We start from the raw sequence: 27,393 nt of genomic DNA on the forward strand, positions 1-27,393 counted from the left end.
CGAGCAGGGGTGATGCTGTCAGGCACAACAGCAAGTTGTCTCCCCAGCTGCCCTTGCTTGGGTCTGCATTACTGGAAACCAGCTAACATCAGGGAACGGACTACGTAGTGCTACAACAGTTTAAATGCTGCTAAGGTCGGGCTTCACAGGTGATAAAATGCATGTCTTAATGCTTTCACAATGTTGTTCACTGCTGCCCATGGACTGAGTGCTTTCAGAGAAGTTCTGATGCTTACTGACTCTTACCACTACATAGTTCAAAATCTATCATAAAAAATGAAGCACTAATAGAAAGAGTAGAGAGGAAAGAAATAGTCCAGGATTCAAAAGAAGTATTAAACAATTTTGCACAGTGGGTTACTCGTTCCAGCTTTGCATAAGCTAAGGGTAATTGATAGGTTATTGAGCAATTTAGCAAACCAATTCTAAGCAAAATAAAAAGTTTTAGACTGTGAACCTGTACAGAAATTATATGAGGAGACAATGTACCAAATATTATCAACAAGTAACTTGTACCAATGCAGACAAATCTAAGATACAATGAAAAGAACTTCTGCCACGGAAGTTATATCCACAGGTTGAGTATTATTACAAGTTTAAAAAATGCAAAGAAGCCTAAACAAGAAAAAATATTAACTTCATTATTTTTCTAGAAATTACTTCACCTTAAGCTAAATAGAAAAATCCAAAATAGAAGTGGCAGAAACTCCCTATAACCACTTATGGATGGGACCAACTCTCTCTTGGAAATTCAAAACAGAAGCAGAAGATATCATCCATAGCAATCTCTGGCTGAAAATAAGTTTCAGTATACCAGTAGCATAAAAAAAGAATAATGAGGGAAAACCTGTAGAAAAGACTATTTATTTTTATGTTCTCTCTTTTCTTTTTCAAACACAAAACTTTTTGCTTCTTTCAAAGCATCTATTACAGCAGCACAAAGTTCAGTAGCCTTCTCTTCCCACTTCGCTCCCAGAAATGTCAATCTGATCAGCACGTGGTAGCTGTACTTCTGTGCTAGTATCTTACCTTTGATTCCTCTGTCCATCTTCATTAAGCGCCTGATCACTGTCTCTCTATTATCTCCTTGTCTGATTTCAATTTTTGTAGAGAAGTGGCCATTTGATGGTTGAGGGTTCACCAAAAACACAGACACACCGGGCTATAAGAGAGTTGGTAATAACAGTAAAGGCAAAGTCTGTGTTTGTGATCAAAGCCTCAGAGGAAACATGCAAATAAAACAAATAAACATAATCTATCAACAAATATTCTGGATGGATAACCTTAATTTAGAAACACTGACTGCCACTGGCAGAATGCAAGTACTCTCAGCAATCTTTATAATATAAGCCATAAGTATGCATAATTTTTTAGGATATATTTAGGGAAATCAATGAAATTTTTACTGTTGAAAAGTATTACAGCTAGAAATATTCATGTATGATACTACTGCCATAGAGTTTCACTAATCTTACACATTACTCACTAATTCTTTCAGGACTCCATTACACTGACCTGTAGGAATAATTTCATAGCCTTTTATTTTTATGCAACTGAATGCAGTTTATCAGCCCATTATAAACTAACAGATAGTCACTGAAAATATTAAAAAACACCTTAGGATTCAGCAAGCTAAGTTTCACACAGAAATTTAAAGCACCTTCAAAAAAAAGTATAACGCTGCCAGAATTTCTAAACAACAGCAGTAAAGGGAGATTCAGTCACACTCACACAAGACCAGTAGAATCAAGACTACTCAATTCTCTATTTCCGGCCTGTGTTTTAACTAGAATACCACTTAGTTATCTAAAGAGTGGTAATCGAGGCGCGTGGCTCAAAGAAACAAATATAAGTGTATGCTGATGCTCAAGTCACTCATTTTTAACAGTCTCCCAGTCAGCACAATTTAAAGATTTGACCTAAAGAGCCTTGAGGCTAAGATACAATTACAGCCACATTTACTATTTCCCCTGCCCCCTAATATACAGCTACAACTACTTTGGGAAGTGTTTCCTGTCTTGAATAGGTGTTAGGTTAAGGGCAAAAATTCCTCTTTATATATCTGAACAAACTTTTAATTGGCATGCTTGTGGGATTGTTCTAACTTTTCAGATTTTCAGTATCTAAATTTCTGATTTTACCTCAGTTCTGAATACAGAAAACGGTTTTCCAGGACAGCATTCTTCTTTTATTTTATCCTCTGCTTCAGAAGCAAACTTCACTTCAATGTGATCCAGCTGTAAGAAAGGGTATGTGTGCATGTAAACAGGAGTTTAATCATTCTGGAGGGAGCAACAGGAGTTACCAGACCTCCAGCACTCCAGGTCCCCCCTAACATTCTTGGTGGTCCTCTGTTCAACAAGCTGCAATTTCTCATCATCCTTTTTAACAATGGAGGTAGGGAATGGGGGAGGATGAGACAGGGGCAAAACACTGACACGTTCTCTGAATTTGAGCTCAGCAGGGATGAGAAGGATGACTTCCCAAATCACTTTCTGTATAGATAACTCTTTCTAATGTAGGTCAACAAACAGCATGGCTCATTTGCAGTGACAGCACACTCACATTAAACTTGCATTAAACCTGACAGCTCCATAGTAACCACAGTGTCTTTCATGGCAAACTTGATAGACAGCCAGCCAGTTCCCAGCTTATCCAGAAATATGGAGTTATTATGCCCTAGTACAGAAAATGACAACTCCTGTTAAACTTCGTATGATTTAGTAGTCAAATTCCTATGCTTCTGTACATTCTCCTGCATGAAAGTTCCACCATTTAGCAGGACAACTGCTTCTTCCACCAGTTTAGTGTTTTTTGTTGTTGTTGTTGTTGGTTGGTTGGTTTTTGTTTGTTTTTGCAAATTTACACGTATTACAGCAAAAGTTATTGCTCATTCCTGACTTTGCTCTGATATAGGAGCAATCCAATGAACCCACATTTATTACATATTGCACAGGTGAAAAAAAAAAAACGAAGTTTTGTAGTTCATATTTTTGAAACTTCTAATTCTTGAAACAAGCTATTTCTTATAAACCTGCCTGAGCTGTTCCCTCATTCAAGTATTTTGGTTATCATATGAAACTGGCATAAATGCTTCTAGACTGGCCTTTCACAATATAACAGTTTTAAAAACCCTGCCTAGTATCCACTCCTTGGAGAGGGTGAAGTAATCTGCTAGAGTTAACACGTGCCATTGTAAGAGTCTGAAGATGCGAGGCTGTGCTCATTCTTACTAATGATGCCCATGAACATCTCCTTCTCATTTCTTCAGTTGAAAAATGTAAGATGTTGGTTAGGTTTGAGAAAAACGTCTCTTCGAAAGTGTCTCTGGAAAGGCTGCAGGTCCTCCAGCTATCCCAGTAAGAACCAACCAACAAATATGGCAATATAAACTAACCTCTAGGGAATTTGTCAAATAGACAATATTCTCCATGAGCACCGCCTGTTCATCAAATTCCAGTTCCAGATCAAGAACACGTGAACCATTCTTCTCCAGATTTTCCTGTCAGAGGAAAAAAAATGGATTAAAACCCTCTGAACACTGCAAGTAAAATAATGCTTCAAAATGGCAAGCAACATACATCAGTCATGAAAAGAACAGGCTTTTAAATATAAGAGCTCTCTGCTGGCACAATATGCTAGCATAGGAGCAACAATTCTCCCGTAATAGGGTTTCTTCCTCAGGGCATTAGTGTCACTGATGGGAGGAGTAAGAGGAATTATAACACATCTTTAATATAGAATTCAAAAGGTGTTTTATATTTAGTTACTTATAATCTCAATTTAATGTGCAGGTTGAGAATTCTCCAAGTACGTCAGCATTTCAGTGCTATTTCACAGCAGGAAATTTAGTCTTATGACCTAGTTTAAAACAAAGAATGAGCATACAACAACTGGACACGTTCACAACAGTTGTAAAACAAGTTCTCCGCAGCGAAATAACAATCACTGTATATATTAACATAAAGGTAACTTAATTAGTATAGAAAACCAAAAACAAATCACAAGATCCAAAGTATTAAAGGCAATATAAAAAAAAAAATTTAAAAAATGAACTTCATCTTTGGAATTTAACCTGTCCCTTTCTCACTTTCATATGCTGAGCCAGATGTCTCTTTAGAAGCTCTGCTCCATCAGACTTATCCTGGCAGTAGTTTCCTCGTCAGTTTAATGTACAAGATTCCCTAAATTAACAATGAATTTCTTCCCTTTGCTTAAATCCCAAAGCTTCTTCTATGTTTACATTCTTTTGAAGAAATAGGGAGCAAAAGCAAAAATGCTTTTCGTACATCGGAACCGTTGAATAATCAGTTTCACAGAACAATATACTGGTTGAAGGAATTTGAGTTCAGAAGTTTCTATGTATTTATACGTAATCGCTTACTGATCATCTTCTAAAGGGCAAGGATCAATTATCGGGTAAGCCTCAGCATGCCGACCCATTCCCTGCATGCAGCAGAATCATTAACTATTGCCAGATGAATGCTATCAAAAACCAGGCCTGTTTCAGACCTAAACTTACTCGTATGATTGAAAGCATGTCTGATCTGTTTAAACTGTACTAGCTGATCTAATAAAATACTACCTCTTTTTAAAAACTTCACTTATACAGACAGCTTCATAGCTGCTTTGTGCTTTCTATTCCTCTAAAAGTTTGAGCTATCACAAAACAGAATAATTAGAATGACCTTAGACAGCGGGCAAGAGAATGCTTTAAAACAGCATTTATATGACAAACATAAGGTTAAGAAGTAGAAGGCATTAATAAATACATTTTTTAAAAGCCACTTCTTAATTGGTGTAAAAATGTTACTTTTTCCCTTAAACTTTATGACTTTTTCATTACTAGTCCCTCACAACATGTACAAATCACATATAGAGTCAAAAAGATTTTAAAACTGGACACAGCATTAGAGGGACGTCCTCACCAGTGCTGAGCAGAAGGTAAGGATCAAGTCCCACAACCTGCTGGCAATACTTTGCCCACTGCAGCCCAGGACACCACTAACCTTTTTCTATACAAGAAGTGTCCCTCTAACACTTACCTTAATCATGGCAACAAAAGGCATAACCTTCTTCATATACTTCTTCAGCTCTGGCAAGTTGCTAAGCTCACTGGCAATTACTTTATTATCTGGCAGTTGACCTCCACTGACCTAAATATTAATGAATATACATTAAAAAGAATAGGCATCATTTAAAAGGTAACTACTTGCCCTTTAATATCATAAATCCTTCACACTTTCCCAAAATACCAGCAAACACTATTATTATCATTGATTTCCACATAACCATTTTCTCATCCTTTTAAAACATTTTAGAAGTAAGACTAAAATCTTGACCAAAACTACTTATCTACTGCCATTGAAGCAACTCAGTATTATTCTGTGTTTTCTTCAATCTTGCCTTTGACTATATACTAATGTACCTGAATTATCTGCTAAAACGCATTTTAAATCCACATTTAAGTCTTGCCTCAAGCAGATTTTCATGCAGTGGTTTTCCCAAATTGTTTGTATTTTGCATTCATATTTCAGATATTTGCCAACGGTCCAAGTCGGTGCATCAGACTGAACAGCAGAATTCAATACTGATACAAGAAAGGCTATAGAATTCCCCAAGCTTAATACTCTAAAGACAAGTTTCACTTGAGGAACATTGTTTTAACTCAATATTGCACATTGAGAGTCGTAACTCATCTACCAGCTACAACGCTGATTGTTTAAGCTGGAAAAGATGATGGTTCATCAGCATGCCAAAAGCCATTCTCACCAGCTTCCACATCAGAAGCAGACTCTTCTGCTTTCACAGAAGATAATTACTTCTGCTTATGACAGATATATTGCATTTCAACATATTTCTTGCAACATCACTGAATGGTATACACCTACTTAGAGATCACAAAATGCTTTTAAGCCCACTTGATAGTAACATTAATCTCTTAGTCAACAACATTGCCTCAGAAATACTCCTGGGAAAGAGAGTATTTTAAAAGTTTATCAATTTAAAAATGAAAAATAACAAAACATGGGCCAGTTTTCACTCAAAAATTGTCAAAAGGAACAAGGTCATACCATCGAATTAGTGGTATTCCTTGGAACATCTTCATTAAGCACTGAAAACTACTAGACGGATATAAAAGCATAAAGGAAATTAAAACTGTCCCATATTTAAGTAATCTGGTAGCAAGTTACAGCTTATAGGTTTCTTTAGAGATAGAAAATAAGAGTACAAGAAAGCAGGTAAGCAGCTCAAAGAAACAAGAGCAGTCACCTGATAGTGCTTGCGTAGAACTGATAAGGTGGTGTGCTGCCAAGGTGGGTAGTTCTTTGCCACGTAGATGGTACAATGAGAAGGCTTCTGGGAAGGTTCTTTAGTACTTTTCTAAGGGAACAATAGGGGAAAAAAAAGTAACATCAGGAGGGAGTTCTAAGGCAATCCAGAATTACTGAGTATGAAAACTTAATGATAACTTAGTACACTTCACCTTTCCTTTCACAGGTGCCATGAAGCTCTTGAGACGAAGTCTGAGCTCATGAGCTGCTTCCATGAGGTACTGAGAAGAGTGAATTAATATCTCATCCACAGGACCCGCTAGTGGCCATGAGGCTTTCATGATGGAATCAGGCTTTGAAGAAAGGAAGAAATTAAATGCACTGAGATAAAAATATATTAGTGTCTGGTGGCTTTTCAAACCATCATAGCTGAAGTGGAAACTGGTTTATACAGTTTGAACCTCAATGAGCACCCACCGATAACTCAGTTGTAAAGGATTAAGTATGCAGCCAACAAGCACTAATTTGCAAGTATGTTAAAGATTACATATACAAGTACACCTGCCATATAGCTATGTAACTTCACTTACAAGTACTTATTTCTCCAGTTTACCTGCCAACACAAGTTCAAAAGCTAATTTTCATGCATAAATGTAGAAATGTTTCATTATTTGGATTAATTTTAGTTCACCTCTCAGTGAGAAGATAGTCAAAGTGACTTGTATGAAAGTTACATATATCATTACAGTAACCACAAATACACAGATTAATTCAATATGCTTGCTGTGATATGGATGATAACCTATTACTGCAATTCATACACTAATACAGGACAGATGTTTCTTTTACCTGCATATGAATGGCATCCACAAGTCTGATACTAGCCTTACTAAAAAATCAGTGAAAGCATACCTATGAATTAAAAAAATGAAACTGAAACATATAATAGTACCTTTCCCAGCAGTGACCAGATGTGTTCACATAAGTGGGGACAAATGGGAGCCAACAGCAGAGTCTGAACTTCAATAAACTGGAACACCAGCTCCCTGTGCATTCCTTCTATTGCCAGCTCACGATATTTATCTTTTGCTGCCTGAAATAAAGCCAGTTTAACCACTGTTAATGTTAAAATAATGTTATATATGTTAAAACAACCATTGTGAATACATTAATTGACATGGAGAAACGCTTAAAAAAACACAATTCTTTGCTCTAGCATACCTTTAGAATATAACAAGTTCAGAACTCAATAATATATTATTAAAAGAATTACATTCTTAAGCATGCAAGTGTATATCTGTCGGATGATCATTGTACAATAGCATGGTACTTCCAAAAAAAAGTGTTTTTTTGAACAGACATAACATACTAAAATATCCACAGCTGTCTATCAGGTACTAACACTTTCAGTAATTGCAAAGATACTAAATAGTAAGAAAAAGGTAATGAATATGATCTATCCTTATGCATACAATGCAGCCTACTTAATCACACTCCTGAATAACATAAAGGAACCACATAAAGGAGTCTCTGTAATTATGTGAAGTGGCATGGTTCAGCAGACACTCTGGAGACATAGTTTATAGAGTATATCAAAAAACATTCTACTTCCAAACAATTCTGTTGATTATCATCTGTATTTCTTATGCAGAGTTCCTTATTACAAAGGAACAAAAAGGAAACACTCTTCTCAATAGCATCTTTTTTTAAAGAGCTTTTTGGTCATATTAGATATCAGAACTATTTGCAGCATCACAGGTGCCCTCCTCTGGACGTTTGCAAAATGTCACAAAAAGACCTTTGTAATTTAAGACTACTGAAGTGGTCCTTTTTTCCTGATATAATTTGGATTCCAATTCAGTGGTACAATTAAGGATCACAGACATTAGGATCAAAAGAAATCCAGACAAAAGTAATAAATGGCAAGTATTAGTTTTCTACACCTGAAAAGAGATCACCTACCTGAAACTCAAAGAAGCCAGTTTTTAGTGCTTCCTTAAAATTCATCTTCTCATAATTTTGATCTGTCTTCATTATGCCTGCATTCATTTCACTAGGGAGGAAAGTGAAATCATCAATAGTGTCCACTTCAATTAACAGCAACACTGGAAAACAACACTATCAATACACTATCAATGTCAGTAGCATGACACAATCACTATTCCAAAAGTGAACCAAAAATGTGTTCTGCTTTATGGAATTTGTTAACTTGTAAAAAGAAAAATAAAAAAAAAATAAATAAAAAAAAAACACTACAAAGATGATCCTAGCAAGATTAAAAAAAAAAGGACCAAACTACATTAGCCTTTGTACAATACCTAGCAAAGACTCTGTCATTGAAGGTGTTAGCAGGACCGCTTCTTAGACTCTCTCTGTTTGCAATCATCTCCTTTACCCACTCCACCCATGTGTAGAGACGAAGAATACCAGCATCAGCCATGGCTTCCACAAAGTTGGCATCTTCAACAGTGTCTCCAGCATCAGCCAAGGCTAAACGCATGCCTGAAAGAAACCACGTTAGCTAACATGGCTGGCATGCAATTAGCTGGTAGATAGGGATGTAGGAGGCAAGGGACTCAAAGTCAATTACTAGAGATATCTCAAAAGATGCCCTTTACCCATGATGCATACACTGCCCTCCTTATAAAGAGGAAGGAGATCAGACAGACACCAGGAGAGTAGTACAATCACTGCTCAAAAAACATGAGGATGCAAGAAAGAGCATGGCATACATTTATGCACACACAACAGCATTTGTCTGATGTTTTGACCTCCAGCAAGAATGGGTTTTTACCCATCCTAGGCACCTTCCAGTGCTGAGGCTTTCTACAAGTTTTGGATTTAAACAGGTGTTGTCTTAACACACATCCCAGTTTTCTAAATCAAGTTCAGCTTTTCAAACAAAACCAGCTGGTAAGTGGTAGATTTACTGCAATTAAATACTCCAATATATCCACTGCTCCTTTCAGAGCAAAACATTAATGATGCCAAAATGACTAAAATTGAAAAACAGAAGCAGGTCAAAACATACTTACCATCTGCAGAAAACTTGTCAACAGCTTGAGTTAGTGTAAGAAAGTTGCCTGTAGATTTAGACATCTGAAAGAAATAGAAAAATCTTGGTTTTCCCCTACATTCACTTTGCTGTTGGATAAGCAAGACAGACAACAAGAATTTGAGAAACCACTGAGAAATATTTTCTCATGAATCACAGCAAAAGCAGTTTTGGTAAAACTGAACTACATCTCATAGTAAAGACAGACTAAATTTCGCAGGCACTGATCCAATTCCTGAACGTTTCTTGAGACTTGAACAACTTGTTACTACTAAGGTCTGCATACACCACAACTGCATGGAAATGGTAGCTGCTTTCTGTCTCATTTGGCTTCCATCCTAGAATTCATCAGACTTGGAAGAATGGGATAACTGGTAAATAAAATTCAATCCCAAAACTTACCTGAATTGAATTTCTGGAATCAAAATAATACTTTGAAATTGGCATTTTCAGCTTATCCTACATCAATTTTTGAGGTAGAGCCTTGGTGGTTTTTTGTTTGTTTTGTCTTGTCTTTGTTTCAATTAGACAGCCTCCAAGGTCAACTTCCAAGGTTCAGGCACTTTTAAATTCAATAAAGTTCAATTTCAGAACTTTTCGGAATTACAAAGTTAGTCACACAAACCTTTTCTTCTTCTTATACCTAATCCAAGCCTTAACAAGGCAAAAACACAGTCCAAAAAAGGCACTCTACATTCTAAATTGTCCTAAAACTTAATAAAAATTCACTGAAATCTTAACTAAACTGATGAAGCAATACAAGAGCTAACAGGGAAAAGAGTTAAGACAGTATTAGAGGAAAGGCACGTCTTTGCCTCCAGTGAATGAAAAACTCGAGGGCACCAAAGAAGGAAATGAAGTTTTCACAATTTCTTCCTTTTAATTTCCTAGATAGATTTTTTTCAATCTGGCTGGCAAGTGCCTATTTTGACAGCTACAAACACAAAACCTCACTATACCTTTTCAGAATTGAGAAGGAGATGTCCATTTGCTCTCACAGCTACTGGCCATTTTTCTCTGTTTGAAGACAAGATGCAAAGTGTATAATTAAATAAAAATATTCCTTTTAGAAGAGAAAATAAACATTTTGTGTTCCTGTTTGGGATGAATGATTTAAATGGAATCTTCAGAAAGTATCCAGAGAGGTGGCTTTAAAAAAAAAAATCAAGGAGTGTCTTTGAAGATGAAAAGAACTATAATATAAGGGCTAGGGCTCACCATTGCTGACATGCAAAGCAGGGAGCATTGCACCAACAATTACACTTCATTTACCTCACCACCCTCCCTTCAGCTATATTTAATGTAAAAGACTGTGATTAGCGTTGCTCAACAGCACTGGATAGAGCTACACAGCCTTCTGTTGGGCAAACCCACATATCTCAGCCAGTGGAGGAAGCAGATTCCTTCTCCAAGATCATCATTACTATACATGAGGAAACAACTTTTCCTATGTACAGTTTTAGACAACTTTTAACTAGTGGTTCAAGGCAATACAAACAGTGTATTCATGCTTAGGAACTACATCTTTCTAAAAGCCCCGTGTGACTGGCAAAAATTCTCAGCCTGTCCTTTACAGTCCAACACAATATACACATACAGTTTCAACGGTTCTTGAGAAGTAATTAAGAAAACAATAATAAATTCACTTAAATCTCAGTGCAAGAATATGATTCAACACCAGAAAATCCATAGAAAGATATATTTACAGAACACACTTGACTTTTATAAAGGAGGTCAATGAAGGCTACAGTAAAGATTAATTCTTTACTTTTATACATTTTCTTTCTAATGCGTCTGTTTCACTGTGAGCTTTTTGTGCCTCCATAGACAGCCAAAACAAATGAAAAATAGTGGCAAACACCAGAGGTTCCAGTATCAGCTGCATATGGATTTATCGCTAGATGTTGCTACTGTATATTCTCCAGTTCTCAAAAAGCCTTAAAAATACTGCAATGCTGTTTTAACATGTTTTTTCCATGCACCCTCTAAAGAAGTACCAAGAAAAGGTACCGTTTATTTAGAACATGCAAATCCTTAGGCTTGGTCTAGAGCTATGATTTAAACTGCCAAATCGATTGCTCCATGAAAGAATTCCAGCACTTAGAGCAGGGTTTCAACAAGCTAAAAGTCATATTATGCAGTTAAATTTCAGTTTTGCTTTAGCCAGTATTTTAGAATCCATACATAAAAAACCTTGTATCTTAAAATCTTTAAAGAATTCGGGGGGGGAGGGGTGGGGGGCAAACAAGGGTAAAAGCCTTGAATTTCAGTAACTTCTGGTAAAGAAAGTGGTAAAAACACTGTGAAGAGTAAGTTTTTAAGCTAATGCTGAATGTTAGGTAGTCAAAAAAAATTAGCAAAACCATCAAAACTAAAAACACTCCAGCTTTATCTCCTGCACACCTTTGTTTTGCATTAGTTCCAAACTTACCTTTGATCTGACCACATAGCCACATGATTATAGAGGTAGTATGAGAGATGATTTGGAACAAGATCTTTGCCAGAGACTCTGAGATCCACAGGATACCAAAATTCAAACTCCTCCTTTAGCTTGTCCAACTTTTCTTTTGGAATATCTGTTTTAGGAAATGGAGCTGCCTTGAAGAAGATGTAATCCCAAACTTCTTTGCTCATTTGATGTGCCCTGCACAGAATTACTGACATCTCAATCTGAGATCAAAAACTCCTCTTACAAGCCACAACATTTTGAATAAAACTTCTTAAATCTGTTGATTCATTCTCACAATACACGCCCCATTTGAAAAGCAAACACAAACAAAAAGAATATAGGTATTTTGTTCAAAATTGAAAGAGTCAAAAATCAAGTACAAAATTAGAACTCAGAAGCACCAGCTCAGGCTATGCCCTGCTTAACATGCCCTTTGATATTTCCTAATAACCATAAGTACTTCTGTAAAGAAAAAGCAATTAAAGTATAGTCCTGAACATCCTGAAAACCCCACTGTTTAGTTTACAAATGCCCTCCCCTCTAGGCACCACTTGTGATCTTAATTCTGTACTGAAAACCTATTAGTATGTAAGTTTCTCTGCATTCCTTGCACTGGGTCATATTGTCATTCCTTCTGGTGTCCATGAAAGTAGAATAGCAGGAGTACAAGAAAATTTCTGTACAATTCAAGATCACCATGCTACATGGAAAAATGTGTCCCGTTTCCTGTGCATCCTTCACCTCCCATTACCAACACAGAGCTGGGATACCAAATTAATTCAAAATTACTATCAAATAAGACACATTTCAGCAATTACCAGAAGTAGGATCCACAAGTTTAAAAAAAAAAAAAAACGTTCTACATAGTTTTTTATTCCTAGCTTCTTAGAATTTCACTGGAGTCTACCGTATACTACCTGAAAGCATTTCAAATTAAATAATGTCAAATCTACATCCACCATCTTCAAACATCTGCTAAGGTGCTTTGGCCCTGCATTATGCAAAGAGGAAAAAACCCTCTGAATCCAAACTACTTTTGCACATATTAAACAGTTCAAATGACAGACAATACCACCAGTTCAGAATAGCCTTATATGCACCAGTTTTCTGCGTTAGCTCTGGTGGTTACTGCTCTATGCTTTAAGTTACTGTTGTGCGCTGTGACTTCATTTCTGTGTTTGGTGCTAAAGATTGTTGTATCTGAATGATGAATGACACGATGTGCCATGACTCCCTTACTTACTGTACACCACAGAGTTAGTCTTCATTAAAAAAAAAAAATGTATTTGCTAATACTGAAAAGAAAGATGTACCTACTCACGTAAAGCACAATGTAATTTTAAGTACTTAGTTACATACATCAAATCCATAATTCAGTGCTAAGGATGGTCACTTCAAAGTTTGTTCCCAGACACTACTAGGATGTAGGTAACCCCTCTGTAGTTAGAGAGGTTCGAACACAGGAGAGGTTCTGCTCTCAAGTACATTCCTTCCCTCTCTCTGGCCACAGTATTACTTCCCTTTTTCCTTTGTATTTCTCTACAGAATTACTACAACTTATCTAACAAGTAAGTTAAGTTTTGACAATAATGCTTTTTAAGCACAAAAGCAAATCAGCCTGCTTGGCAAGTCTTTGTCAAGAACAATTCAGAAGAGGACAAAATTAAACGCGCAAATTCAGTGATTCACTCTCCTTACCTAATGCCTAGAGGAGATTCTCCCTGGCCCCTCAGGTTCCCTCCTTGTAACAGATGAGCAACTGTGTAATAGGCCATGTAGATAGTTGAGTCAGAGAGAGACTCTATCAGCCACTGCTCATCCCAAGGCAAACGGGTACCTGGAAGAGATGGAAGCCAGGTATCAGACACAGCCAGTATCATCCCTACTTGCAGGTCTAACAAGCAAGACATTCAAGCATACATAAGCAGTTCATGACTTTTAGCGGAATCGTTCTCCTGCAAGTACTCATGCTTACACATTTAAAAATCCTTTAAAAACAATCTGTGCATTTGAAAATTTTATTCAAGAGAAAATACTTGCCATTTTTGTAGCCAGCATCTTAACTCAACTGACAAACAAATTTTAATTCATGATTATTTTGTTGCAGATTATAATGCAGTTATAATAGCTGTCCCATGTCAAGCTGCACCCGCTTTCACATCTTGCAGGCTACACATGCCAAAGCCTAGTCATCATTTGAGGAGAACACCCAAGAAATGGAATGAGTCCCTTCTGCTAAGACTCCTTTCAAATCAGTTGCCCAGTCAAAAAAAAAAAAAAAAAAAAAAAAAAAAAAAAGCCAGAGAGATCACCCCTATCCCCATGAGTTTACAAGATAAAGGGTGCCTTCTCTGGGATCGTATGTCAAGATTTAAATTGGATAAATGTAGAACAGATTTAACTATACCATTTTGGATCTAAGGTACACTTCAGCCTTCCAAATGAAGTAATGAGTACAATGCTCACGAAGCAATGAGTGAGCAAGTCAGTTTTTTGCTTACCTAACCCATACGTCCTTGAGCATGCATGCTCTTGTAGCCATCCTAAAGTAGCTTCAAAATTTCTCCTAGTCTCTTCGCAAAACCTGTAGGAAATAAGCTATTACTAATCACTCCTCTCAGTCTTCTTAGAACCACCAGCAAACAATCACTCCTCTCTACATCCGCTTTTATAACTTACGTCTCTAGATGTTTCAAGCACTCTGATGCCTGTTTCTTCCAGTCCACTTCACCATAATCTAAATACCTACAGCCAGGAAAAGTTTATTGTAACAAAGCAATCAACAAGTTGGATATAACTTGACAGTAATGCTTTAACTACAGCTTTACTTACCACTGGTCACAAAGGGCCACGACACATTCATCAGCAGACCTTGATATAACTTGTTTCTCAGGTTCCATATAAATCATGGCTTCATCCTATGGGAAGAGATCATTATACACCTAAAAGAGCAATAAAGCTAAGATAAAGGGCAACAAAGCTAACTTAGCAGAACCTTGAAAACCCTCACATCTAAAAACCATCATCTTTATTCTAATTTGTTTTACAGCATTTATTGCATGCATGGCCTTCAAAACTCCCCTGGCCCTCTGCCTCAGTTATTTGCTTCAGTAAAATAAGGATAATATTTGACTATGTACCTCCTAGATGTGTCAGTTCACATAATTATGTGAAGAGTGTCTCCTTTCATTATGAAAAGGAGTACAGAAGCAAAAATAAAAATTAAAAAAAAAAAAAATACAAACACATGAGGTTGGGAAGGCAAAGAAAAATAGAATGGTGAGCTTTAATTCCTCCTTCACCAACTATATATTCTGATACAGGATGAAACAGCATAAAGTGTTATAAGCTGAACATAGCAATGCTGCAATGACAAGCAAATACTGACAAAGTAACAGATGCCTCTCACTTCCAGTCCTCACTGGGAAAATCTTAGAGAAATTACAATCATTGTTCACTTGCTCTTTCTCCTCTGCTTGATGAGTCCACCCAGAAATGGTGTGTTTATCCTTTACTTTTACTTGTAAAAGCCTGTAAGTTCAGATCCGATACTTTCAGTATCTTCACAGCTATGTCAAAGATGAAAATCAGACCAAAATATTTCCTAGACAAGGTGATGGGATGAAGCAGGGAATGAGATGTCTCTGCTTAAGCTATTCATCCCACTTAACCAAAGAACACAAGCAATTTGAGCAGTAGCATATACTCTGTAGCTAACCTAACAACAATTAAGAGGATAGCAGAACAAAAGAGAGGTTTCTTTGGAGACTGTTATTGTGAAAAAACAGAAAACGGATGACTTAGAAGAAGCTGTCTGCATTCTATGACATACATTATCCACCATCATCTTCTGAATATTTTTCTTGACATCTTGAACTTTTTGTCCTTTGTATCCATCTACCAACATTACCTGTAAAGAGAATTGTTTTTAAATTAAGAAGAAACAGGTGCAGTAAGTCTTTTATTTCTAATAAATAAATAGCTATTACTGGATTTTTGACATGCACAAATAGGAATCAAGCTTTCAGGGTGTTTGTTGGTTTGTTTTTTGTTTGGTTGGTTGGTTTTATTTAATAGATATTCTTCTTTACCTAAAACAAAGTTGTATACATGTTGGCATGCGTATAGGCTACCCCACATAGCTAGTAAGAACAGCAAATTCCTTCCAGCTTAGAAGAAAACAGCTGAGGATTACATCAGAGTAACCCACTACACAAGTAGAGACAAAAAATAGATATATTGCCATCTTTTCCTATCAGTTTCCAAATCAATACTTCAAAAAAATTGATCAATTCTTTAATGTGACCACTTGCTAAGAAACCAAATTATGAGCCTCAACTTGTATTCATCCATTTCTCTGTTCTCTTTCTTAATTTCTACACAACTCCTCCAACTGTAGAATGCAACTGCAGAAGAATTCTTAATGAAAAAAGGACTCTTGAAAAAAAAAAAAAACCTCCATCTTTACTGCTGTTTTTTTATTATTTTAATTATCATTATTATTATAATGACTATTATATTTAATAATAAATAGTATTATACATTAATAATTAATAGTAAATATAATTATAATTATTTGATTATTATTAATCATTATTTTTTAATTATTATTAATTTATTTACCTTGCCCCATGATTTTTTTTTCTCCCAGTCAAACTAAGCCAAATCTTTTATTACTTACTCCTTCATAAAATCCTTTCAGGTATACTCTCTCCTTGGCCTCAGCAAGTTTCTCTCTGTCGTTCTGGCTCTGTATTTTGAGCTCATCACAGACTGATGGAGCACAAAGGTTTCCATACCCTGGGATTTCAATGATGGGCACCTGAGAATTAACAAAACAGCATCACATATTGACTTCAAATTATCTCAATGTAATATCTACACAAGGATTTGTCTTCTAGATTTGATATACTTCACAAGAAGTGATGCACTGAACAGGAGGCAATATTTTGCTTGATTTGCAGGCCCTAGGCTAACATGAGTTTGAACCAAAGATCAGGAAGGGAAACAAGACATGGTTATTACTTAGAAAGTGTTTGAGCTGCGTGATATCTTGGCAAAAAGCAGTATTAAATGGCCCTAATGACAGCAGAAGCAGCTGCTAAGGCAAGGGCCAACCTGTACCATGCTGCGCTACTCTGTGTGTAGATTTGCAGCATCTATTAGTAATCAAGTTACAAAGCCGTTTACCACTATCAGTGCAATTCCACTCATCAGCTCAAGAATTCTTGGCAGTCCCTGCTGGGACTTCTGATCTGCCCTCCCACAAAAAATAACCCAGTTTTATCTCCTCACATCATGCCAGCACCAAGTTGTACCAGCACTGAAGGTAGCCTGTGGAAGGAAGCAGGGGTAATACAGAATGTTGGGATGGCTTTACCCATCACCTGTTTTCCAATGAAAACTGATTCAGCCATGAGTCTGTGTTAATAGGAAGGGACTTCAGCCCTTTGCACAGAACAGAGGCAGCCTTGAAGGCAAGATAATTATTTTAAATTTTAACCAACCAATAGGTTATAAATATAATGATGCACTTTCTCCAAAACAGTAATTTCCACAAAAACGAGTACTTTTATTTAACTCTGGTATAGCACAGAATAATAAATCTTGACTGCAAACCCTAACAGACCAAATATTACAACTATAACAAAACATGAAAACATTAAACTTTCAACCTCTGTCATCTGAAAACTAGAAGTTCGGGAGAAATCAGATAGATATTCTGAGAGAGGCAGGCATTTCTGGCACGTTTCTCATCAGTGAATACAAAGCCACGCGTACTGCAGATGCACACATTTGGGTGTACTCACCGGTTCAAACGGCAGGACCATTTCATCTTTAATGCCATACTTCACTCTCAAAGCCTTTGAAAGTCAGAAAAAAACACAACATGAATAGAAGTAAACTTTTCTATCTTTGAAGGTTTTTAATGCCTTTCCTGTACATAGTATTTTACTATAAAGCAGACAAAAATGCTTCTTTGCATGCTCACCATTTCTCGCACCTGACTTTAATCCCTGGCTCATTTTCAAGCTAGTGAAATGTATACATGTACTTATAAATGTATACATTTTTAAGTGGATAAAAAAGTAAATGTATACATTGTAAATGTATACACTTCTAAGATGGAAAAAGCCACACTAGAGCTGAGTAGAATGGAACTTCAACAGCCAGTGGACACCTGTTTAGACACTGATGCCCTTCTGAAGCTGTGATAGCAACAGCTACTCTAGGTAGCTGAAATTCATTTGAAATTTTGAATTCACACAGAGTTCTCATCTCTGGAAGTTATTTTCACAACAGGAAATTATTTCCATTTCACTGACACTCTTCTTTGCATGTTAAGATACAGAAGTGACATCATTCATATTCAAAAGCCTCCTTGAAGACCAAGAATAAAAACTTTGCTGATCTCAGCTGGTTTTATTTTATTAACTACTTTGATGTGAAGTTCGAGATGGCAGAACTACAACCAAAGGGAGTGTCATTTTACCCACTGGATATCCACTTTTGTCGCTCCATGCTCTGGAAAGGAAATAGAAGTGGTTCAGGTAAGAGACAGACCTGTTTTTTTTTCAAATCTCTCAGGGCTGCAATATCATCTGGAGAATCAGAAGGGACACTTGTTACCACTCCGGTTCCTTGACAAAGAAAAAGATAAAACAGATAAAAAGATTAGTCAACATACTGAATGTACTGTGTGCACCAAACAGCCTTAGGCAAGAAGCTGTTGCAACGTTACCTTTATCTTCCTTGATTGTGAGCATGGGAAGAGCATATATAACTTTGTAGGTGGTGAGAGGTGCAGAAAGTGCAGCGCCAAGAATCTCCTACATGGGGCAAAAGAACAGAATTATTATAAACAGCACTTTTTCAGTCTAGCTGAGTAAGCTCTTCTTGCTGATGTTATTTTAAACTTGCTGGCATTCCTAACGTATTATAAACAAATTAACTACATGTATTGTTAGACAAGGAGGAAGTACATAAGAAAAGCATCTGCGTACCATTTGAGATAATACATGGACTATTTACTAGTCAAAAACTCAAATAGCAGATAATATAGACAAAATAATTCAGAGCAAAGCAAAATTACTGGAATAGAAAGTCTAGATCTGGAAAAAGAAAAGAAGCAGGAAAACAGTTTGCGTCCAAGTATTTTGATCACATCAGCATCAAGACACTACCGAGAGGGTAGGCAGACACTGCAACAGGCTTCCTAGAGAGGTGGACATGGACAGGCATGAGGTGTCAGCCAAAAGGTGTTTGGATCGTGCTTTTAATGATATGCTTTAACTTTGGGTCAGCCCCAAAGTAGTCTGACAGTTGGGCTCAATGACCTTTGTAGGTCCCTTCCAACTCAACCTATTCTGTATTCTTTTTTATAAGAATTAGCTAATCACTTTCAAAGGCTAGATTAAACTAAAGGCAGTAAAAGTATATTGTCAAGACTTATGCACTGACGAGGTAGTCTAGGTGCTGCAGCTGTATTCTCCCTCTCTAATTTGCTTGGATTCATATCATATATACTAATGAAGAAACAAAACGTGTACTTTCTACTTAACGCAAAGCAGGATTAAGAAGGATGGAAAGAAGTTTTAGTGAATAAAGATCAAATAATGTAAACAGTATGAAGGTACTCTGGATTAGGATGAACAAATGCCACTAACCATGTTTTTACTACCCTTTAATTTCTGTTCTCTGTAAATATCAAAAACTAACATTCTACTATAAAACTAAGAAAGCTGTATTCACAAAGATGGAAGCTTCAGCACCAGGTTTTTTTCCATATACCTTACAGCTATTACTTTACAGCTATTACTTTTCTTCTTTTTCCATTCCTAGCACAGAGAAGTCATCACTCTTTCCAGCACGCACAAAAATGCTACTTAAATCATTCATCAGTAATGCTAAGGCAACGGTAATGCATTTGTCAACGAGATAGTACATCTGGTTAATCTCCCAAATGTAATAGTAGCTGCCAAACAAGCTGTTTGGCTTTTTTTTTTTTTTTTCAAGTTACTTAACACTCAGATTTTTCTGTAGTTCCTCTATTTCCTTTATAAGCAGAATTCTACAACCACCTTTCTAAGTATAAGCATCACAGGAGTAGATAAACCTGGCCCACGAGCTGCAAGATGCTTACTTCTCCCATCAGTTCCTTGACAACAGGTACGACTCCATTATCTTTTGTAAAGCCCTGGTAGGACATGTTCCTGGCAGCTCTTTGTGTACAGATAAAAATATCCCCATTCACAGTTTCAAAGCCGATGTACTTCATATCTGGGCGAACCCAGCAGTTAGTCTGTCCAAACATGGTCTCTGGTCTGAGCGTAGCAGCCACCAAGAAGATATTTTTTCCTCTTAAGCCACTGGGGGGGGGAAAAAAGTATTTTATAAGTCACCAAAATAAAAACATTCAGGGTAATACAAAACGTGCTCTTAAGCTAGTATGAACTGTAAGTAACATTTCCTAAGGGATGAAAGTGGCTCATTAGCTTCTTTGTGGGGCTCTTAATTTAACTTTGTTTTTGAACTCCCAATTTGTGTTCCACACTGATTAGCGAACATGGCAGCTCAAAACAGAGACCAAGTCTTTGCATAACAGAAATAACACTACAAAATTAAATTCTGCATTAGGTAAAACAGACTAATTTAATGGTTACTTCTGTCTGTAAGATGGAAGTTATTTGCCATTATGAATTCAAGACCTACCTTAACTTTGCTGGGTAAGGATCTAACACCTTCATTTTTATTAGAGTATATTCTTGAGGTCCAACACCCTACAGTTGACATAAACAATGCACCCATCAGTATATGAAGTTGACTCAGGCAGTAAAGAAAATAAATTCTATTCTGAAGTAACCTAACACAAACGCTGTTTAAAACAGCGGTTGTTTCTTAAAGAAAATCATATTTCTATTGATACAAATGGCTGATTAATAAAACGCAGTCTGAAGAGAGAGGTTCTATTTTATTCCTGTCTAAAAATTTACTCATGACAGCAACTGTCTCAGCAACATAACAAAAGCTTATTTGTTTTGTTTTAACAAATAGACAATGATATGCTGTAGTGATGTTGGTGGCACAAATTGCCAGATAGTCACAGAAAATAGCTACAGTGGAAAACAACACCCATAGTTCAGGATAAGTATTCTCAAAAGTGGAGTTCATTCAATTTTCACAGGTACTGACAGCTGAGAACAGATAGTTCAGTATGTACAAAATACATTTGACCAAGATACATTTTTTCCATTCAGTATTTAAGAACCATAAGCAGCAGCAAAAATGTCAACTAAAAATATTACCTCTCCTGTTTGCCTGTCGTGATCCATGCAAGGCTGTCCATCTTTTGGAGAATAAATTGTGTATCTAAAAAAAAAAAAAAAAAAAGGATATGTTCATTTAGTAGTAAATACAATGATCTATAGATGAAGAGAAGAAAAAAAAAGCTCCTTATCAAAAGGGAGATTCCCTAAATGGTATTTTCAGATTTTGCCTCTGTTTCCACTGCCGTCAGTACGTTTTTGCCAGAGCTTTCAGTATTGACCTTACTTTGCTTTGAGTTGGCATCTGCTGTCAAACTAAAACACGGGGACATTATTTCACAAACGCAGCTAGCACAATAAACACACCATGTTACAATGTCTATAGGGCATTTGAAATAAAAAGATTGTAGTTTAATTTGAGACACAGGCAAGTTCTAGAGACATTTCACAGGGCTCCACATTTGTAAAGCTGAGTTCATCCAAACTCACAAACTCATGGCAGGCTTACCGTTTCCCAAACTTAATCTTATTTCTTTCTCTTAAGGTAAGGAATTGCCATCGTACAAAGGAATCATAATAAGGGTTAACATCTGTGGTAATGAAAGAACGCCTCCAATCCACCTGAAAATGTGTAACAGTTTCTAGTAAGTAAATAAAGAAATTCAAGGAAATTTGAATTCCACTAAAACCATAACTTTAAAACGAAAAAAGACACTTTTCTCCAAAAACATATTGCAAGTACATATCATACTAAGGGAGCAATGTGCATGTGCTTGGTCTTTCAGAGCTGACATGTTAAAGACTCAAGGTCCTGTGTGCTGAACGTGATTTTTAAGAGATATTGTAGTAGTTCCAACTAATCGCTCAAGCTAAATTTCAGCACTACCATGTTTCATAATCTAGCCATCTTTATTTTTTAAAAATGCACTGTCAGTAGAACAAGCATCTTTACTAAATATCGCATCGTTATTCTTCCATCATTATTGACTACAGAACAGTTAACTAATATGGAAAAAAAAAAAAATTAAAGTCCTAATTCCTTGATTCAATTGTTTTGAGTTGTGATCAACGCATAGGGTATAATCTCCATACAAGAAAGCACTCCGATCACACAAAACTATTAAAAGGCTAAATGAATAATTTCATAGAAACTGGAAACACTTGTAGAATAATGTTGGTATAGTGCAGACAATCTCTGATCTCAAAGAAAAAGAAGCACATCCACAAATGTAGTAACAAGTCAAGTATGGCTGCTTGCACAACTGAATTTTAGATTTCATACAGTTACCTTCAATCCCATGCTTTTCAGATCCTGGACAGCAAGGGGAGGGAAGTAATCCAGCCAATGCTCAGCTTCAGAAAAACCCATTACTTCTTCATCAGATAGACCCAAAGACTTCATAATTCCCCACTGGTGTTTGGAAGACCCAGTCTTGGCAGCAGCCTTACTCTAACAGGACAATTGTGATTAGAAGAAAACTGCACGTTCTCACATTGACAATACCTTCATATGCTCTAGCGCATTTTTCCCTCCACTTACATTGTGGTTTCTATTTCCAGATATAGAAGTTAATATAAATATTCCAGTTGCCTTTCACAAACAGTGAAGACAACTATAGTTTGATCCACAGTATTTCATTTCCTAGCTCATGTTCAGCTATACACAATTTAGTACCCTCCCTCCCTTTTCAACTGATAATTGCTTAGATTTATCAGGATACATCTGCCAAAAGTTTGTGCCATGAGAAACTGGCAAGAAATGGCCAGTTAATTGACGTGCTGGTTAAACAAATGCATATTTTTACCATGAAAAGGTGGAGCGGTCCTATACTAAATCCTTGCAGCAAAAGCCTTTTCTGCTGGTACTTTGCTCATACTACTTTTCCAGCTATTGACCTTCAGCGATCTTGTGTCTCTACCCAACTGGAACTATCCGCAAGAGCAATCAAGATCCTATCTACTGTTGATGCAGACCAGACAGAATCCTCAGTCTAATACTTATACTGCAACAATCTCTTCGGAATAAATAATGCACATTAGAACACTTCTGAAGTTTTCCTGGACTTGATTCTTTCCTTGCCTTGTGATACTCCCAAATCATACATCTCTTAAAAATCAGGTAAGTCACAATATTTTGAATGATTTTCCTTAGGGTACTTACACTAGAATACTCAGAATAGCACATCTAACCCCTACGGCTAAGAAAGCAGGGTTATTTCATAGTTTGTGAATGCTCAGTGCAGCAAAACATTCGGAGTATTATATTACTCTGGATGATCTCATTTCTCTTAGGAGGCTATCAAACAGTGCACCAGCGTATCATTTAAGTTTTCATGGATTAAAACGCTATCTCTGGAACCATGCAGTAAATGCATTTTTTTCAAGTCAACCTTAAAAGGACCAACTTATCCTGAAAAAACAATCAAAATATTTTTATCACAGGCTCCTCTGAGGTACGTGTAGAAGGAACAACAAACTACGATGCATACTTGGAAGCTGTGAGCACAGCTACCAACCCTGAGTCCTTGTTTAATGAACTTTACCTTTTTCCCTTTTGCTTTGTCTTTGATGATAATCTCTTCTTCTTTTTTACCAGAATTTTCTTCTTCCTCTTCCTCCTCATCAGGAAATTCAGGGGGGCAACCATATAATTCCATTTCTCTTTTTAGCTTATCTGCACAAGCCTAAATAGAGTTAATGGTAGACTATCAGCACTTTTCTGTAGCTATGATTGAAGCAACTGACGAGGATCAGTTTCTACTGGTAACACTGTTTGTTCTACCACAACACAAACTTTTTCTGGACATCGCATGACCTTCTGGGAGACCTTGCAACTTAAAGAAAGCCTGCCAGGGCAGGATGATGCTTACAGTGAGGATTTCCTTGCAAATGAAAGAAAACTACTTGGACTTAATTTTGAAGCATTTTATTTTCTAGAACGTCATACTGCATAGTTCAAGCACAAAACACATCTTTACTACAAATTCAGGTTCCACATCACACTGTCTTAATAATTTTTTGCATAAATTACTATCATGTTTCAGACAGACAGTAGTCAATGCTCCAAGTACCTTTACACATAGAAAGCATGAGAAGAAGCCCTCAGTAACTCTTACCTTGATAGGCATCCCAGTGCAGTGTAGACCAAATGGGAACAAACAACTCTTTCCCTTTAGCCGCTGATACCCAGTTGCAAACTATAAGAAGCAGAAAAATGAAACACATGAAACAAGAATGGTAGAAGGCTAAATCACCACCCTTCCCAAAATGTAAATGTAATTCCTTTTCCACATGAAGCTACTACAAGAAACAAATGCAGCCAACAACATCTAAGAAGCTAATTGTAAGAAAAGGTAAAAACACTTTTTATTACCGGGTCTGCCACTGACTGGCTGCCTAAGCACAAAGTCTTCTGATTTTCAGGGGGCTGTTTTTGACTAGTGAAGAATGCAAAGAAGAAATGAACTTTGTGGAATCCTATCCATTAGTATCTAAAACCTGCTAACTCACAGGTAATGGAGCACAGTATTCACAAACAAAAAAGACAATAAGGTTCTTTGTGAAGTTTGTGCTAATTAGCAACTAAAGAAACAGTAGGAAGCAGCATCTCCTAAAAATACCTGCAAATGTGAAGGAAGAACCAGAGGAAACACTTGTATTATAGTTTCCCAGAATAAATTGGAAAAGAAAAAAATGATATGTAGTCTTTCTTTTCAACCACCAATATTGCTTCCGGAAATATGAAAAAAGGAGTTTGAATACATCATTATTGAATCTATGAAGTAATTAGCAAGGCATTCTGTTAGCTTGACATTTAACTATAAAATTAGCACGTAACTACAAAAGCAGCATTAGCTCCTTTAAAGGTATTATGATGGAAAACTTTACCTCACATTTGGATAAAGAAAACGCGTGTCCCAGGTGAAGTCGTCCATTCATATAGGGGTAAGGGAAAGTAACAAAGTACTTTCCTTTGCTGAAAAGAAATTCAAAGAATTGAAACATACAAACATCGAACCATACTTTGAAAGGTGACTCCATCCCAGACAGACCCAACACAGGTGCTCACTTTCAAAGTATGGTTCGATGCATATGGTTCATATGCTTCTTCTGGTGCTGTAGTGGGTTTATGTAGCAAGGTTTTGGTAGCAGGGGGCCATAGAAGAAGCATAAATAATACAGTTAACATCATGGTATGTTGCGATATTATCAGCTCACAGTGACATTAAAATACTTTTTTTTCTTGCAATATCATGAGTCTTCGATCGTAAACCACTGCTATACTAACAAATTTTATCATATTAAAAAGAAAAAACTCAGACTGACATCACAAAGAAACTTTGAAGAGACTTATCTTCCAAAGTTAGGAAGTTCTAACCCTGATTCTGTAAACAAACTACTGCAAAGGCTTACAGAAATAATTTAATCTCCCACTGTCTGAGTTCAGCTTTACTAGTGGTACGCTGTAAGCAATCACTTAATATTCAACAACAGTATTATTGCACAGCATTTTGAATACATGTTACCGTAACCTGACCTCTGAAAACATCTAAAATAATTTCTAGATATCTAGGACATCTGAAATTTCTGCCTCCACCTTTGCACAATGACCTCTACTCCATGGCTTGCCTTTACCCTCATGCTCAATATCGTAAAACCGACCTACCACTTTAATTTCAGTCAGAAACTAAGTATTAATTACAACCCTAAATTTCAGACCACGTTTCTCTTAAGCCAAAAAAGAATTCTACAACACTAACAAGTGTACCCACATAACCACATTTATTATACCTCCCAGATTTAGGATTCAAGTTGTCTGACCCATTTAGGGGCAGATGTGTCATTCACCATTTGTGCAGTCCTGAGACCAACACTGCTGAAGCTGCAGCTCGCAACAGGAGCGGTGCAAACTGAAGCTCTGTGACTAACAATCGAGTCACACAACTTCAATACAGTTCGTACACTAAAACGAATTGCAGCACCTCCGAGTGATGGCAGTGATCACGCACCTGGCCTTTGTCCGTTTATACACAAAGCAGAACAGGTTAGCCTACACCAGGACCGAGGTGTTTGTTACAGAATTTTCTATTCTCAGTGAAGCAGAGCAAGCACACGCCTCCTGAGTTAGCACACCGCAGACAGAGGAGAGATCCTTTCTGACTGGGGGCGTCAAGACCTCCTACTCCTTTATCACACTGAAAAAGGCTCCTACACATCAGAACGTAGACACCTCAAAAAGCAATCTTGTTTTTAAAGTCCTGTATGGTATTGAAACTACCAAGGAACGTGAGGCCAGCTTTTATTCTTCCTACTGCAACTTGGCCAACACGTGTTCACCACCACTTCATGCCATCAGCTATGGAAATGCTAACTTAACGCGTGAGAACCTTCTGATGACCGAAGAACACTATTACTTCAAAGGAGGCCACTTTCTCCCTCCCTGGATATTGATGGAAGAAAAGTTCCCTGGAAAGAAAAACTTCAGATAAGTAACGATGAAGCCTGTAGAAGGCTAGCGATACCTCTTCTGGTTCTGCGTATCCGAAGCATTTGTCTCAAAGACTCGTTCATCATCCCACTTCTGCTGAATCTCTTTTTCAATTTTCTTCAGGAAATCAACTTTTGCTGTCCCCTTACGTTCCTGTGAAACAAAGCACAGCAGTCTGGGTGACCAGGTTACCGAGTGCAGAAACACAGCGTGCAGCAGGCTGCTCCCAGAGCCCTTCTGCTGGGCGCCACGACCCGAGCGTGTTCGCGAGCATCTCCCTGGCCTCCGTAACACCGCGGCATCACCTCACAACGGAGCATCACCGGAATCACCGCCGATACCAGCACCGGCCTGCATCCACCTGCATCCTCCGGCCTTCAGGAACGTCTCGGACCCGTACAGCACCGGCTGCCAAACTCCTTCCCAGGCCGGGGCTGGGCAGTAGCGCAGCAGACCCACGCGGCGCCTCACCGACCGCCCGTTACCTCTCCAGCACCTCGCAGCCCACGGAGGCCCGAGCCGGGACGGGGCCGCGCTTCACCCGCGAGCAAAGAACCGCGGAGCTGCCCAGCTCCAGCTGCCGCCGCCAGGCGGGCGCTGCCCACGGCACACGGCCCCCGGCTCTCCTTCACAGCCCCGTCCCCGGCAGGGCCCGCACGGGCCGCGGGCGGGCGGCCCAAGCCCGGGCCCGGGCCCCGCTGCCGCCAAAGGAGCCCCGCAGCCCCGTGTCGGCCCCGGCCCCGCTCCCCGCTCCCCGCCCCGCTCACCGCCATGTTTCCGGAGACAGGAGGGGCGGGGGGGCAGCGCCGCGCCCCGTGACGCGCCGGGGCCGTACCAAGCCGGCGGGACCGGGGGGGGGG

General features: G+C 37.8%; 1 protein-coding gene across 2 annotated transcripts in view; it reads right to left on the reverse strand.

The window, feature by feature from the left end:
- Positions 1 to 27,316, reverse strand: part of LARS1 (leucyl-tRNA synthetase 1) — a 29,150-nt gene extending 1,834 nt beyond the window's left edge. The window contains exons 1-31 of one of the 2 annotated variants that reach the window (XM_035338642.1): positions 27,301 to 27,316; positions 26,568 to 26,686; positions 24,934 to 25,021; positions 24,162 to 24,242; positions 23,589 to 23,729; positions 22,334 to 22,495; positions 21,554 to 21,666; positions 21,085 to 21,148; positions 20,492 to 20,559; positions 19,923 to 20,148; positions 18,522 to 18,609; positions 18,344 to 18,420; positions 17,590 to 17,643; positions 16,461 to 16,601; positions 15,612 to 15,689; positions 14,612 to 14,697; positions 14,459 to 14,524; positions 14,281 to 14,363; positions 13,478 to 13,616; positions 11,762 to 11,974; positions 10,290 to 10,347; positions 9,311 to 9,374; positions 8,594 to 8,777; positions 8,238 to 8,328; positions 7,228 to 7,368; positions 6,488 to 6,628; positions 6,274 to 6,384; positions 5,046 to 5,156; positions 3,398 to 3,502; positions 2,142 to 2,237; positions 1,030 to 1,162 (exon numbers count right to left, since the gene is read on the reverse strand). In XM_035338642.1, the coding sequence (XP_035194533.1) occupies positions 1,030 to 1,162; positions 2,142 to 2,237; positions 3,398 to 3,502; positions 5,046 to 5,156; positions 6,274 to 6,384; positions 6,488 to 6,628; positions 7,228 to 7,368; positions 8,238 to 8,328; positions 8,594 to 8,777; positions 9,311 to 9,374; positions 10,290 to 10,347; positions 11,762 to 11,974; positions 13,478 to 13,616; positions 14,281 to 14,363; positions 14,459 to 14,524; positions 14,612 to 14,697; positions 15,612 to 15,689; positions 16,461 to 16,601; positions 17,590 to 17,643; positions 18,344 to 18,420; positions 18,522 to 18,609; positions 19,923 to 20,148; positions 20,492 to 20,559; positions 21,085 to 21,148; positions 21,554 to 21,666; positions 22,334 to 22,495; positions 23,589 to 23,729; positions 24,162 to 24,242; positions 24,934 to 25,021; positions 26,568 to 26,686; positions 27,301 to 27,306 (3,328 nt within the window). In that variant the 5' untranslated portion in view covers positions 27,307 to 27,316. Of the gene's footprint in view, positions 1 to 961; positions 1,163 to 2,141; positions 2,238 to 3,397; positions 3,503 to 5,045; positions 5,157 to 6,273; positions 6,385 to 6,487; positions 6,629 to 7,227; positions 7,369 to 8,237; positions 8,329 to 8,593; positions 8,778 to 9,310; positions 9,375 to 10,289; positions 10,348 to 11,761; positions 11,975 to 13,477; positions 13,617 to 14,280; positions 14,364 to 14,458; positions 14,525 to 14,611; positions 14,698 to 15,611; positions 15,690 to 16,460; positions 16,602 to 17,589; positions 17,644 to 18,343; positions 18,421 to 18,521; positions 18,610 to 19,922; positions 20,149 to 20,491; positions 20,560 to 21,084; positions 21,149 to 21,553; positions 21,667 to 22,333; positions 22,496 to 23,588; positions 23,730 to 24,161; positions 24,243 to 24,933; positions 25,022 to 26,567; positions 26,687 to 27,300 lie in introns of those variants that run through there. The other variant, XM_035338641.1, reaches the window with a different exon arrangement.
- Positions 27,317 to 27,393: the final 77 nt, after the last annotated feature.

This window comes from Oxyura jamaicensis, chromosome 13 (genome assembly GCF_011077185.1).
Source record: "Oxyura jamaicensis isolate SHBP4307 breed ruddy duck chromosome 13, BPBGC_Ojam_1.0, whole genome shotgun sequence".
NCBI lineage: Eukaryota > Metazoa > Chordata > Aves > Anseriformes > Anatidae > Oxyura > Oxyura jamaicensis.